Below are 14,232 nucleotides of genomic sequence, written 5' to 3'. Positions count from 1 at the left end.
ACTGTGAGATTATAAATGCCCAGTGCACCTGCACCGGTGACCCTGGCCACTCGTCAGAATTACTGTCAATCCCTTAAGAATCAGCACCCATTTCAGGATCCTCTTGGGAAAGAGGAGCGGTTGTAGGAACTCGAGCTGCCCCCCCCCCCCGTTGAGCTTGGTACTTTTCAGAGAAGAGATCTAGAGCTAGAGGGCATGGGGCTGGAGCTGGCGAAGGTGTTACACCCGCCCAGCCGGTTTCTTTTTATCGTGCAGCGCGGGGCATCTGGACGCTCAGCCGGAATGGCCCAGCGGTCCCACCCAGTCCGGCGGCAGGGTGCGGAGCTGCAGGGCCGGACACCGGAACCGGCAGGGAAGGGAGCGCCAAGCCTAAAGACGCCGCTCAGCCCGCGCGCGAGCGCCGGAAGTGAGGAGTGCGCAGCGGGCGTTACTTACTGTCTTCCGGCAGGTTGTTTTCCCGCTCTTCTCGCTCCATCTGCTGGCACCACCCTTCCATGCGGTCCCGCTCTGCTTGGAGAAGCTTCAGAAACCAGTGGCCGTCCCGGTGGCACACCGACCTTTGGACGGCCTCCAGGGGGTCTTCGGTGATCGAGTCAATCCAGGGATCCGGGGGAGGCAGAATCGAAGGGTCAAAATCCGCATCGAAGTCGTCGTCGGCTGCGCAGGCGTGGTAGTGGTTTCCTGAGCCCTGGATGCTGACGGTGGAGGTGCTCGCGTCCCGGGAGAACTGTCTGGCCATTGGGCCGGGGCACGAATTGTCCTCTATAGACTCCAGAGAGTTTTCCAGATTATCGTGGAAGTCCAGGTCGGCCTGTACGGCTGTCGTCACGCTGTTGGATCGAGTGAACCTGCGGAAGCTTGGAGGAATGGAGAAAGGAAGATTGAGTTCAAGGCTATTTCTCGAAGCGAGAGCATTTCTACTTTTCTTCATGGGTATGGCAGCAGGGGGTCCTACCCTCTCAGTCTGGCGGGGGGCGGGGGGGGGGTAGGCCCTTGACACAAGCATATCGGTTGCGATAGCTCTTATATACGTATCATGGCTCTCTCATTTTTGTTCAATACAATATTAAAGCATCTCTAGAGAAATGTTAGAAGCAATGTGTGTAGCTGTGAAAGCCAGCAAAATGTCCAGAGTCCAACTTCCTCCACAAAGCTGGGATGGCTCGAATTCTGATATTCAGGTTGCTGAGGGGTAAGGAAAGAATTCTGCATAATTTGCTTAAAAATCCAGGAAACAAAAGCAACCCAACCTGGTCCAAGCCTATTGTGAATCCTGCATAACCACATTTTTTTTCTAGGGACAGCGTTTACGAAGTAAGACTTTCTGAAAGCAAACCAAAATGTCATTAGGTTCCTCTTAAAATTAAAACTCCTTCCCCTGGTGAGGACTCATTCACCTGTCTCTTGATCGAAAGGTCATTATTACCATTTGACACAAAGCCTTTGGGGCAAAATCAGCTCACAGTTCTAGAGTTCTCTGGTACCATTCTCCTCTGCACCTTTAATTTCCCTTCCCACAGTCCTTGTACCAAGAGGATACAAGACAACCTGTTCGCAGATTCAGTCTGAGCATTTTATAAGGATATTCATGTAATCGGTGGTTTTCAACCAGATGGCTCTGACATCTCTAGTTGACCCTGACAATGAAGGTGAGGGCGTATGGAAGGTGGGAGGGGTGGAGAAGAACAGAGGACCAGTGAATTCTTTCTCAGACAAGGGGCAAGGGGAGGTGTGGGCCTGAAGTAATTTAAAACACTTACAAAAAACTTCATTAGCTCTTAGAGCAGGCAGGCAACAATGGCAGAGAATATAAGTAAGTCTGCTGAAGGCAGCGTCATGTGCCTGTTGCCTACTCTGTACTTTTTTTTTTTAATTGTTTGTTTATTTTTGAGAGAGAGAGAGCAGGGGAGGGGCAGAGAGAGGGAGACAGAGGATCCAAGAGGGTTCAGCCACTGACAGCAAAGAGCCTAATGTGAGCTCGAACTCAGAAACTGTGAGATCATGACCTGAGCGGAAGTCAGATGCTTAACCAATTGAGCCACTCAGGTGCCCCAGGACTCTTTTGTTAAGGTGACCTCTTGATCTAATATTTTTATTTATTTTTTATTGTGAAAAAATATACATAACATAAAATTTACTACTTAAACCATTTTTAAGTGTGTGGTTCAGTGGCATTAAGTACATTCACGTTGTTGTGCAACCATTACCATCATGCGTCTCCAGAATGTTTTCAGCTTTCTCAGTTGAAACTGTACCCATTAAACAGCTCCCCTCGGCCCCTTCCTCCCAGCCTATGTCAACCACCATTCTACTTTCTGTCTCTATGGAATTTGACTTCTCTAGCTCTCTCATATAAGTGGACCCATACTGTATTTGTCCTTTTAGGACTGGATTGTTTCACCTAGCATGATGCCTTTTTTTACAGTTTAGTTTTGATAGAGAGAGAGAGGGGGAAGGGAGGGAGAGAGGGGGAGAGAGAGAATTCCAGGCAGCTGTCAGCATAGAGCCTGAGGTGGGGCTCGAAATCACAAACTGTGAGATCATGACCTGAGCCTAAACCAACATTTGGATGCTAAACTGACTGAGCCACAGGCGCCCCTCATGTAGCAAAATGTCTTTAAGCTTCTTCCATGCTATAACATATGTCAGAATTTCCTTCCTTTTTAAGGCTGAATGATACTCCGTTTTCTGTATATACCACATTTTGTTTATCCATTCATTTGTAGATGGACACGGGTTGCTTCCACCTTTTGGCTATTTTGAATAATGCTTCTTTGGACTTGAGTGTACAAATATCTCTTTGAGACTGAGTTTTCCATTGTTTTGCGTATAAACCCAGAAGAGAAATTACTGTATCATACAGTAATTCTATTTTTAATTTTTTGAGGATCTACCGTACTGTTTTGCATCACAACAAATCCATTGTTTTCCCCTAGAAAATAAAGCTTTAGAAAAAAAGGTGGCTGCACTATTGATCTGTGTTAGTTGTTAGGATGATCAGCGTAATCAAATATGGTGTGATTCTGGCCACTCATTTTATGAAGGTAGACCAGTCAAAAAAAAAGCTGGCCCATCTCATTATTTGCTGTTTTCAAGAAATTACTTCTGTTGAAGGTATTTTAGCTGGTCATTTTATAAGATCCTTAACTCTCAAATGGGCCAAAAAAAGAATCACATAGTGTGAAAGTCTAAAAGCCATGGTACAGATGTCTTGTACTGGAGCGAAAGGAAGAACAGTTTTGCTCACGTGATTCTTCCAATAGCCACTTACGTCTTGGCTGCAGTCGGCCTTTTCTGCATTCTTCTTATTCATCCCCCTGAATGTTAAATGTCATCTCCTGAAGCTCAGCTTTCTTTGCAGACGCAGGTGTGTGAATTGGATGCCTCTCCTTGCAACAGTTGACATTGCAAGTCAACTTGCAGTCTGGCTGTTCTACTAACACCAAATCTCAACTATGAGAACACTGGGCTTCACTCTCCAAGATCATGTATTGCCAGAGGCACTGCATTTTCCAGACTTAAAGAAGTGCCTTATTTTTTTCTCAATCGCAGCAAACTTGCCAGAGACAGAGTCTGTTCCACACACAAAACGGAGTGACCTCTCCTGTGCCTCTGTTTTTACCTACACAAAACCATACCACCAGCATTCCTGATAGAGGGCTCCTGGCTCTGAATCCTGTAAAGTATCCACCTTCTTAAGAAAAATTACTTGGCAGTAGATGAGTAGAAGTTTGCAGTTTAGTCACCCAGAAAGAAATAAAAGTTAAGGAAAATTAAAAAGGTTTGGGATTAAAAGCGGTGCCTTTGAACTCAGGCAGCCCTGTCCCGGCTGCCCTGTTTCTCTCAATTAAGTTCCTTAAGCAAGTGCTTTCTTCCACCCAGAGCTTTCAAAGAATGTTCTGCTCTGCAAAACGTTTCATGTCTTTCAAGTGCAAAGTTCCTTCTGAGTGAAGAGCACAATGAAGTTGTTATGGCTGTTTTCGAATTTTGATAGGAACACAAAAGGAGTCGTTGGGTGAATTTCTGTATTTTTAAAAACACAGTGGCTCACTGGTTTGAACGTCCAACACTCTTTCCACTCAGGTCAGGATCTTGCAGTTTGTGGGTCTGAGCCCTAGTTGGGCTCTGCACTGACAGCGTGGAACCTGCTTGGGATTCTCTCTTTTCTCTCTCTGCCCCTCCCCTGCTTGCTCTCTGTCTATCCCTTTCAAAAATAAATAAATAAACGTTAAAAAAAAAAAAAAAAAGAGATCGGTTGCTGAGAGGTGGTATAAACCCATAAGCTGACCCCAGGGGCTTGCCATTTCCAAACCTACAATGCCAGTCGTAAAGCTTCTTAGTACTTCATGCCCTGAAGGCACAATGTGTAATCATGACAACTTCTGTAAAGGACCGGCCAATATTCTGACCTAAGGAGCAGGAAACCATGAAACCAAAGACTGGATCAACCAGTATGGGACACAATACCCTGTCTGTTTGGGACAGCAAGGGGAAAGTCACTTGGTCACATTCACTGTGCTGTTACTTTGTGCACTTTCTCTGAAACACATTTATACGTGTAATAGGAGGATTTTCTGCTGCCCATCCCCTCACAGTGACTTTTCTGCACATAGAAATCAATACAAAGATGGTACATGATGGGACTGCATTTAAATAAAGTTAAGTCACGAGCAAAACAAACAAACAAACAAACAAACAAACCAAAACAAAACCTAAGCACAGTCAGTGTCTTCAGGACTTGCAAGGTGTTCAACTGTGTGAGACCCAAGCCATAAACTTATCTGGAGGAGACGAACTCAGTCATTCTGTTACCGAATCCTCTAGCCTCTGGTTATCTTCTTCATCCCTCTCATTCACATAATGGTTGCTTTCCAGGGCTAACTCTAGTTTCAAAGGGAGAAACACTAGTTCTGTGCTGTTTGTTCTTTCTTTGTGGGAGGCTTTAGACATTCTTCACTAAGCCTGCTGTCAAGGCTGAATAGATGTGGGATCTGAAAATGCTACTCTTCAAAAGTGCAACCATCTGGGTATTTTGTGAAATGGCACCCTTTAACTGATGTAAAAACCCAAGACGTCTCCTTATATAAAAGATAGATCAAAAGAAAGGTGTGGGGGTGAGAGGAGATTGAGATCAAGAATTAAAACCTGCTAAAAAAGAGATTCTCTCTCATCAGATCAGCTTCCCAGTTAGAACAGCTCGTGGAGGAACCTAGGCGGAATACAACCCTGTCGCGGATTTAGTGGGAAGGGACCCTCCTGCTCCCCGTTTGAGATGGTTAGCACTGTCTTATTGACAGATTTTAAAGCTACCTCAAGGGGCACCTGGATAGGCTCAGTTGGTTAAGCATCTGACTTTGGCTCAGATCATGATCTCATGGTTCAAGAGTTCAAGCCCTGTATCAGACTCTGTGCTGACAGCTTGGAGCCTGGAGCCTGCTTTGGATTCTGTGCCTCCCTCTCACTCTGCCCCTCCCCTGCTCTGTCTCTCTCTCAAAGATAAATAAGCATTAATAAAAAAAATAAATATCTTTAAAAATTCATTAAAAAAATAAAACTACCTCAAAACAAGCATCCATTCAGTATTCAAAATCCATTGTGTCCATTCTTTTACCTGAAGATCTCTTTCAGCAAAGGAAAACAGAGTAAGTTTTCTACGTAAAAACTCCCTCTTTTGTAACGCATTTACCAATTAAAGAAAGGGAAGAAACGGACAGTATTGACAGTGGGCTTGTGATCATCAGCTAGCTTCTGAGGGCCTGGCATGTTGCCAGCCCCCTTTCAGTACCAGCTGGGCAGGTGCTAGTATTCTTGATGGGCTGTCACTATAGGAACCTTGGTTAGGAGTCTCAACAAAACATCCTCGAACTGACTGCGCCCCAGCAACCAGAGCAGTAGGTCACTCCTTGACTGTTGACCCCAGGTAACTAACAAAAGCCTGAGAGGTCTCACTCATTATTCGTCTTACTGTCTTATTTTGGTGTCAAACGGAGGCCATGGGCTTGTGAGTTGGAGGATCATTTTTCTTTTGCAAACTACATTATCTGTAAAAACATGTGAAAAGGAAGAAAGAAAAACAAAGAGAGGGAGAGAGAGAAGACAGAAAGAAAAAGGGAAGGAAGGGAGGAAGGAAAGAGGGAGGGAGAAAGATGGAGGTGGGGGAGAGAGAGGAAAAAAGGAAGGAAGGAAGGAATGGAGGAGAAAATATATGAGGCTTATCAGGAATTATGCCAAGAGTCAGGCTTTTAAAATTTGAAATGCATGAATGCCACACCTTTCAAACTCCGGTGTATTGTAAGTGCTATTTGGCTAAGTCATGGTATTGTTAACTTGGCAAGGAAAAGAAGTGATTTGCCAAATGTAATATCAAGGGTGGGTCCTAGGCTATGTAGTACTCCAAAGAAGCTGTGAACAGTGGGAATTGGTCCAAGCTTCCAGGTTGGCAAAGGAGGGCTGTCTTTGACCGCCAACAGTCTAAGTTTGTGGTCCCGAACTGGCTGTCAGAAGATGTCTCAATGTTGGCTTCTTGTTTTAACATCTTGCTTAGTTGAGGGGCACCTGGGTGGCTCAGTTGTTAAAGCATCTGACTTCAGCTCAGGTCGTGATCTCATGGTTTGTGAGTTGAGTTCTGCCTTGGGCTCTGTGCTGATAGTTCAGAGCCTGCTTGGGATTCTCTCTCTTTCCCTCTCTCTCTGCCCCTCCTGTAATCATGCACACTCTCTCTCTCAAGATAAATATAAAAAAAAATCCTGCTTAGTTGAAAAGTCACAACTCACTACAAACCCCACTGTTTATGTATTTAAGTCATTTACAGTCAGAAGCATCTTTTATAGTCGTTGACTTTATGCTGAAAGAGAAAACAACACTACCTTTGCACATGCTTGTTACATCCAGTTATGAAGCCATGAGCTTTAATGTGTGAAGCAAGGAAAATTTTTAAAACTTAGAATATTTTGGAAATAGAGGTAATTTTGGTGAAAAAACAAGACTCGAATTATTCCTATTCACAGAGACATTTGTTTCGAGAAATGGGGGCAGCTTTCATAATAGCTTGAAGGCAATTTCCTTCAACGCCTATGACCCTATCTGTGCATTCACCGACCTGCCGAAATGGCAGGTGTCATTCACGACCACATTTCGATGCATTTTTTCCCCTTAGCATTAAATGTGTCCCCAGGGGTCTGAGTATTATTTCATAATGTACAAAAGGTATACTAGGAGAGAAGGAGATGGTTCCACCAAATGGAGATAAGAAAGACAAGAGACTTTATGCAAATCATCCAAGTATCCATCTGCTCCCATTCCCATACCATAAATGAAGTATAAATGGAAAGATCTTGGCTTTCCCTTTGCATACATGCACCTCCAAACACACAGATCCTGCTCAAGACATTCACTGTTACCCAACTTCATCGATTTAATAAAGGGATGGCAGGCAGCCATGGGGAGTTGATGAGGGAAGGAAAGAGGTCACAAAGTGATTTCTTACCCACTTATTCTAGGAAAAGCTTTCTCCTTTAATCCCCTGGATACTGAAGACAAATAGCCCTTACAGTAACACTGACTCTCACTTGGATGATTTCTAGATACAGATCCCAGCCAGTTAAGAAGTAGTTTACAAAGACACAGATAAAGATATTAAGGAGCACCTGGTTGGCTCAGTCAGTGAAGCATGTGACTCTTGATCTTGGGGTTGTAAGTTCAAGCCCCACATTCGGCATGGAGGTTACTTAAAAATAAAATCTTAAAAAGAATTTAAATATATACACACCAGAAAAATAACAGTTTGGAATTTTCTTTCCAGAAAAGTGCTGTGAGACCAGGAGCTTCTCTCTGTGCACTAAAGACAGATGTCAATTTGTCAATTTGACACTGTTAATAAATAAGAGTATATAATATCAAAGCCTCTACCGTTCCTTAACATTTTCAGTTTTAGAGACCAAAGATGATCGCTTTATAATTGTTCCAAGATATATCATAAATATTTACCCCCATAAAAGGTAGCTGGGTTGCAACAGGGGCAGGTAGCCAGAATCTGTATCACACACTTACCACACTTCTCTTATTTCTGAACTAGAGATTATGACGGCAACACAGCTACCTGGGAAATATGACGATAAGCAGGAAGGCAAGATCTAGGAGATTAAACCTAGACCTCAACAAAGAGTCTCCATCTATGTATGATGCTACTCTAAATTTGAGGAAACACTGCTGGAATGTTGAATCCGAGAACTTACACATAAAAAGAGGTTATTGATGTTAATTATATTCAACTCCCACAGTTTATTTATTTTACTTTTTAAATGTTTATTTATTTTTGAGAGCAAGAGAGAGAGCACAAGCGGGGGAGGGACAGAGAGAGAAAGGGAGACACAGACTCTGAAGCAAGCTCCAGGCTCTGAGCTGTCAGCACAGAGCCCAGCGTGGAGCTTAAACCCACAAATTGTGAGATCATGACCTGAGCTGAAGTCAGACGCTCAATCCACTGAGCCACCCAGGCGCTCCCTCCAACACCCACATTTTAAAGACAGATAGGTAGTTACTTTCAGACTGGATCTCTTGACTGGAATATTTTTCCCCCAGAGCTTCAGTACATTCCCATACATTCCAGGACCTTTCAAGCCACAGAGTAGTGCTCAATAACAGGGCTTACCCCACTTTAGGCTAAATAAAACATATATGGACGATTTCTGCTTTTGGCCAAGATGGGGTAAGAATGACTGAATTTATTCTTCTATCTGAAACAACTAAAAAAAAAAAGGAAAAATATATGAAACAAGTGTTTTCAATGAAGAGCAGTGATCATGAGATGTGGGAAACAAACAAGTTCAGTGATTACCTGTGTTGACTGATCAGAGAAAATGTCCAGGCCGCAGCACAGGGAGGGGTCTCTGTGTGGTGCTAGCAGTCTCCCTGACTTTTTTTTTTTTTCAATGTTTATTTATTTTGGGGACAGAGAGAGACAGAGCATGAACGGGGGAGGGGCAGAGAGAGAGGGAGACACAGAATTGGAAACAGGCTCCAGGCTCTGAGCCATCAGCCCAGAGCCTGACGCGGGGCTCGAACTCCCGGACCGCGAGATCGTGACCTGGCTGAAGCCGGACGCTTAACCGACTGCGCCACCCAGGCGCCCCTAGTCTCCCTGACTTGATGAGACATAGCTGTGAGTCCCAGGAGGGGACTTGCAGTGGGAGTTTGCAAGGCAGAGTGTGGCAGAAGAGAGAACTGCACAGAGAGAATCCAGAGATCCTTGCAGGGTCTCAATAGAGTATTTATCCACAGTGAATGCATGGGGTAAGAAACCTACCCACAGCTGGAGTATATTTGTCCCTCTTTGGAAAAAAAAAAACAACCAAAAAAAAAAAACAAACAAAAAAAACCCACAAAAAAATGCATCTTTTAATTAATTAATTTACTTTTTAAGTTTTTAGAAAATTTTTATTTATTTTTGAGAGAGAGAGAGAGGCAGAGTGTGAGTGGGGGAAGGGCAGAGAGAGAGGGAGACACAGACTCTGAAGCAGGCTCCAGGCTCTGAGCTGTCAGCACAGAGCCTGGTATGGGGCTCGAACTCATGAATCATGAGATAACGACCTGAGCTGAAGTCAGATGCTTAACTGACTGAGCCACCCAGGCGCCCTCAAAAAGCATCTTTTTAAAATGACAAAATAATGACTCTTGATATACAAAAGCTGTAAGCTGTCATCATGAGCACATATGCACTATAAGACAGGTTAAAAGAAGTCTTTTAAGGGTAAGGAAAATGATGCTAGATGGAAATTTGGATCTACACAAAGGAATGAAGAACACTGGAAATCATAACTTTGTGAACAAATAGGATTTTTTCCCCTTTTATTTAAATTGTGTTAAAGATAACTGTTTAAAGCAAAAATAATATATTATGGATTTTTAATACATGTAGAAGTAAAATGTTTGATAATGATAGCACTAATGTGGTTAGTAGAGGAACGGAAACATTATTTTAAGATTCTTATATACAAAATGATCTAATTTCCATTGAAGGTATATTGTAATAAATTAAAGATATACATGATAATCTCTATAGCGACCACTAAAAAATACAATAGAAAGTTGTAGCTAATAAGAAAACAAAGGGAATAAAATGGAATCATAAAAAGACAATCCAAAGAAAAGCAGAAAAAAATGGAATATAGGACAAAGAAGAGATAATAAATAACAAATACAAGCTGACAGAATTAAACCCAAACACATCAACAATTACATTAAATTTAAGTGGTCTAAGTATTCCAATGAAAAGGAAGAGGTTGTGAGATTTGATTAAAAATTTTTAGCAAAACCTAACTATATGCTACCCATAAAAACCACTTTTTAAAAGAAGTTTATTTATTTATTTTTTAAAAAGAGAGTACAAGTGAAGGAAGGGTGGAGAGAGAAGGAAGGAGAATTGCAAGCAGGTTCCACACTCCAGTGCAGAGCCTGATGTGGGGCTTAAACTCATGAATGATAAGACCATGACCTGAGTAGAAATCAAGAGTTGGACACTTAACTGACTGAGTCGCCCACGTGCCATTAAAAATTTCTTAAAAAAAAGGTTTACTTATTTTTGAGAGAGAGAGGGTGAGAGTGAGCGGTGGAGGGGCAGAAAGAGAGGGAGAACGAATCTCAAGCAGGCTTTGCACTATCAGCATAGAGCAAAACATGGGGCTCAAACTCACGAATGGTGAGATCATGACCTGAGCCGAAATCAAGAATTGGACGCTTAATTGACTGAGTCACCCAGGTGCCCCCCAAACCACTTTAATTATAAAGACATGAATAATTTAAAAGTGAAAGAATGAAAATGATACATCATGCTAACACTAATGAAAAGAAAATTCTCGGTAGAGCATGTGACTCTTGATCTTGGGGTCATGAGTTTGAATCCCATGTTGGGTGTAGAGCTTAAGAAAAAAAAGAAAGAGAAAAAAAGAAAGTTCAATTGCTATCTTAATATCAGACAAGGTAGATTTCATAACAAAAAAATATTGCCAGGGAGAAAGAGGGATGTTTCCTAATGATAAAGGAGCCAATTCATCAAGAAGATATAATAATCTTAAATGTTTATGTACGTAATAAGAGATCTTCAAAATACATGAAGCAAAAATTGATAGAACAATAAGGAGAAATAGATAAATTCACAATTATAGTCAGAGGTTTCAATATTTCTTTCTCAATAATTGATAGAATGTATAGATAGAAAATCAGAAATTTATAGAGAAATTTAAAAAACTAACCTGACCTAATTGGCATTTACAGAATACTCCACTTAAAAATAGCATAATAACATTTTATTTCAAGTACACACAGATTATTTAGCAAGATAGACAGTATTTTGGGCCACAACACAAATCTCAATGAATTTTAAAGGATTCAAGACATACAGTATAGAGTCTGGTCACAATAGAATTAAATAGAAATCAAGAACTAAATGATATTTACCAAGTCTCAAAATATTTGTGAGCTAGATAACACAAAGACTATGAACACAAAGAAGGAGATTAGGAAACATTTTGAACTGAATGAAAATGAAAATACAATAATCAGAATTTGTGGGATGTAGTTAAAACAGTACTTAAGGGGACATTTATAGCATTGACATCAATAATACAAAAAAATAAAGGTCTCAATTCAATGTTCATCTGCTACTTTAAGAAATTAAAAAATAGAAGAGCAAATGGATTCTATGGTAAACAGAATAAAGGAAATGAAAAAGACAAAAGCAAAAATCAATCAAATAGAAAACAGAAAAATAATAGAGAAATATCAGTAAAGTCAAAGCTTTTTTCTTTTAAAAATTGATAAAATTAATAATCTTCTACTCAGACTGATGAGGAAAAAAAAGAAAAGACACACATTACCAATATCAGAAAGGAGAGAGGTGTCATCACTACAGATTCTATAGCTATTAAAATTATATTAAATGAATATCATGAACAACTTTATACCAACAAATTGGATAACGCAGATGAAGTAGACAAATTCCTTGAAAGACAAACTATCAAGGATCAAGTAAGAAGAAATCAATGACGTAAATAACCCTATATCTATTCAAGAAATTGAATTTGTAGTTAAAAATTTTTTGCACAAAGAAAACTCCACATCCAGGCAGTTTCACTGGTTAACTCAGTTAAATATCTAATTTTAAAAATTATAACAATTTTACACAAACATTTTTAGAAAATTGAGGAGGAAAAAACACCAACGACAGCAAAGACAATACAAGAAAACTACAGAACAATTATTCTAACACCAAAGACAGCAAAGACAATACAAGAAAACTACAGAACAATATTTCTCATGAATACAGATGCAAATATTCTTAACCAAATATTAGCAAATTAAACCCAATGACATATAAAAAGGATTATACATGATGACAAATTGGGGTTATCCCAGAATGTAAAGTTGGGTTAACATTAAAAAATCAGTCAAAGACAACTGAATAGCCACATGCAAAATAATGAAATTGGATCCTTACCTCACACCACATAGAAAAGTTTGCTCAAAATAGGTCAAAAGCCTGAATTTAAGAGTTAAAACTCTGAAATTCTTTGAGGAAAACATAGGGGCAAGTCTTCATTATTTTGGATTTGGCAATTGTTTCTTAAATATGACATTGAAAACACAAGTGATGAGAAAAATTGGACATCATCGAAACTAAAAACTTTTGTGCATTCAAAGGCACTATCAACAGAGTAAAAAGACAACCCAAAGAGGGAGAGAAATATTTGTAAGTCATATATCTGATGAGGGTCTGGTATCCAGAACTCTTATACTACTTAACAATAAAAACAAGTAACCTAATTTTTTTAAGATTTAAAAAAAATTTTTTTTAATGTTTATTTTGAGAGAGAGAGAGAGAGAGAGAGAGAGAGCATTGATGCAGGAAAGGCAGAGATAGAAAGACACACAGAATCTGAAGCAGGCTCCAGGATCTGAGCTGTCAGCACAGAGACTGATGCGGGGTTTGAACTCGTGAATCGGGAGATCATGCATGACCTGAGCCGAAGTTGGACGCTTAAGCATCTGAGCCACCCAGGTGCCCCAAACAACCTAATTTTAAAAATGGGCAAAAGCTGGGCACCTGGGTGACTCGGTCAGTTAAGTGACTGACTATAGTTCAGGCCATGATCTCAGCAGTTTGTGGGTTTGAGCCCGCAGCGGGCTCTGTGCTGACAGCTTGGAGCCTGCTTCAGATTCTGTGTCTCCCTTTCTCTCTACCCCTTCCCCACTTGTGTTCTCTCTCTCTCTCTCTCTCTCAAAAATAAATAAACATTAAAAAATGTTTTTAAATAAAAAAATGGGAAAAGGACTTAAATAGATATATCTCCAAAGAGATAAACAAATGGCCAGTGAACACATGAAAAGATAATCAACATCAGTAGTCATTAAGAAAATGCAAATTTAAGCCACAATGAGATACCACTTCATATCTACTAGGATAGTCATAATTTTTAAAAATGGAAAATAATAGGTGTTGGCAAAAAAAAAAATGGAGAAATTGGAACACTCATACACTGTTGGTGGGAATGTAAAATGGTATAGTTGCTGTGGAATATAATTTGGTGCTTCCTCAAAAAGGAATCCTAAACATAGAATTAGCATATGACCCAGCAATTGTACTCCTAGGTAAATACCAAAAAGAATTAAAGACAGATGTTCAAACAAAAACTTGTACACGAATGTTTGTAGTAGCTGTATTCATAATAGCCAAAAGATAAAACATCCCAAATGTCCATGAATGGATGAATGAATAAATAATGTAGTATAACCATATTATGGTTATTCAGCCATAAAAGGGAATGAAATACTGTTTCAGGCTACAACATGGGTGAACCTCAAACCTGAAACAAAAGGCCACATATTGTATGATTCCATTTATAAGAAATATCCAGAATATGGGGTGCCTGGTTGGCTCAGTCAGTTAAGTTTCTGACTCTTGGTTTTGGCTCAGGTCATGATCTCACATTTTCTGAGTTCCAGCCATGCATTGGACTCTGTGCTGACAGTGTGGAGCCTGCTTGGGATTCTCTCTCTCTCCCTCTCCCTCTGTCTCTCTCGTCTCCCTCCCTCTCTCTTTGCCCCTCCCCTGCTCACACACATACTTTTTCTCCCAAAATAAATAAACTTTAAGAAAAAAAAACTATCCAGAATAGGCAAATCCATAAAGACAGAAAACAGATTAGCAGTTTCAAAAGGCTCGAAGGGTGAATAGGC

At 40.6% G+C, this 14,232-nt stretch overlaps 1 protein-coding gene across 5 annotated transcripts in view; it reads right to left on the bottom strand.

The window, feature by feature from the left end:
* Positions 1-14,232, bottom strand: part of DLGAP1 (DLG associated protein 1) — a 324,376-nt gene that overhangs the window by 24,864 nt on the left and 285,280 nt on the right. For all 5 annotated transcript variants that reach the window (XM_047828475.1, XM_047828474.1, XM_047828476.1 and 2 more), the window contains one exon: positions 436-857. In XM_047828475.1, the coding sequence (XP_047684431.1) occupies positions 436-857 (422 nt within the window). The remainder of the gene's footprint in view (positions 1-435; positions 858-14,232) is intronic.

The sequence above is a fragment of the Prionailurus viverrinus genome, chromosome D3 (assembly GCF_022837055.1).
Source record: "Prionailurus viverrinus isolate Anna chromosome D3, UM_Priviv_1.0, whole genome shotgun sequence".
In the NCBI taxonomy this organism is placed as follows: domain Eukaryota; kingdom Metazoa; phylum Chordata; class Mammalia; order Carnivora; family Felidae; genus Prionailurus; species Prionailurus viverrinus.
The sequence above is the reverse complement of the archived record's forward strand: the minus strand, read 5'-3'. Positions and strand labels throughout refer to the sequence as shown.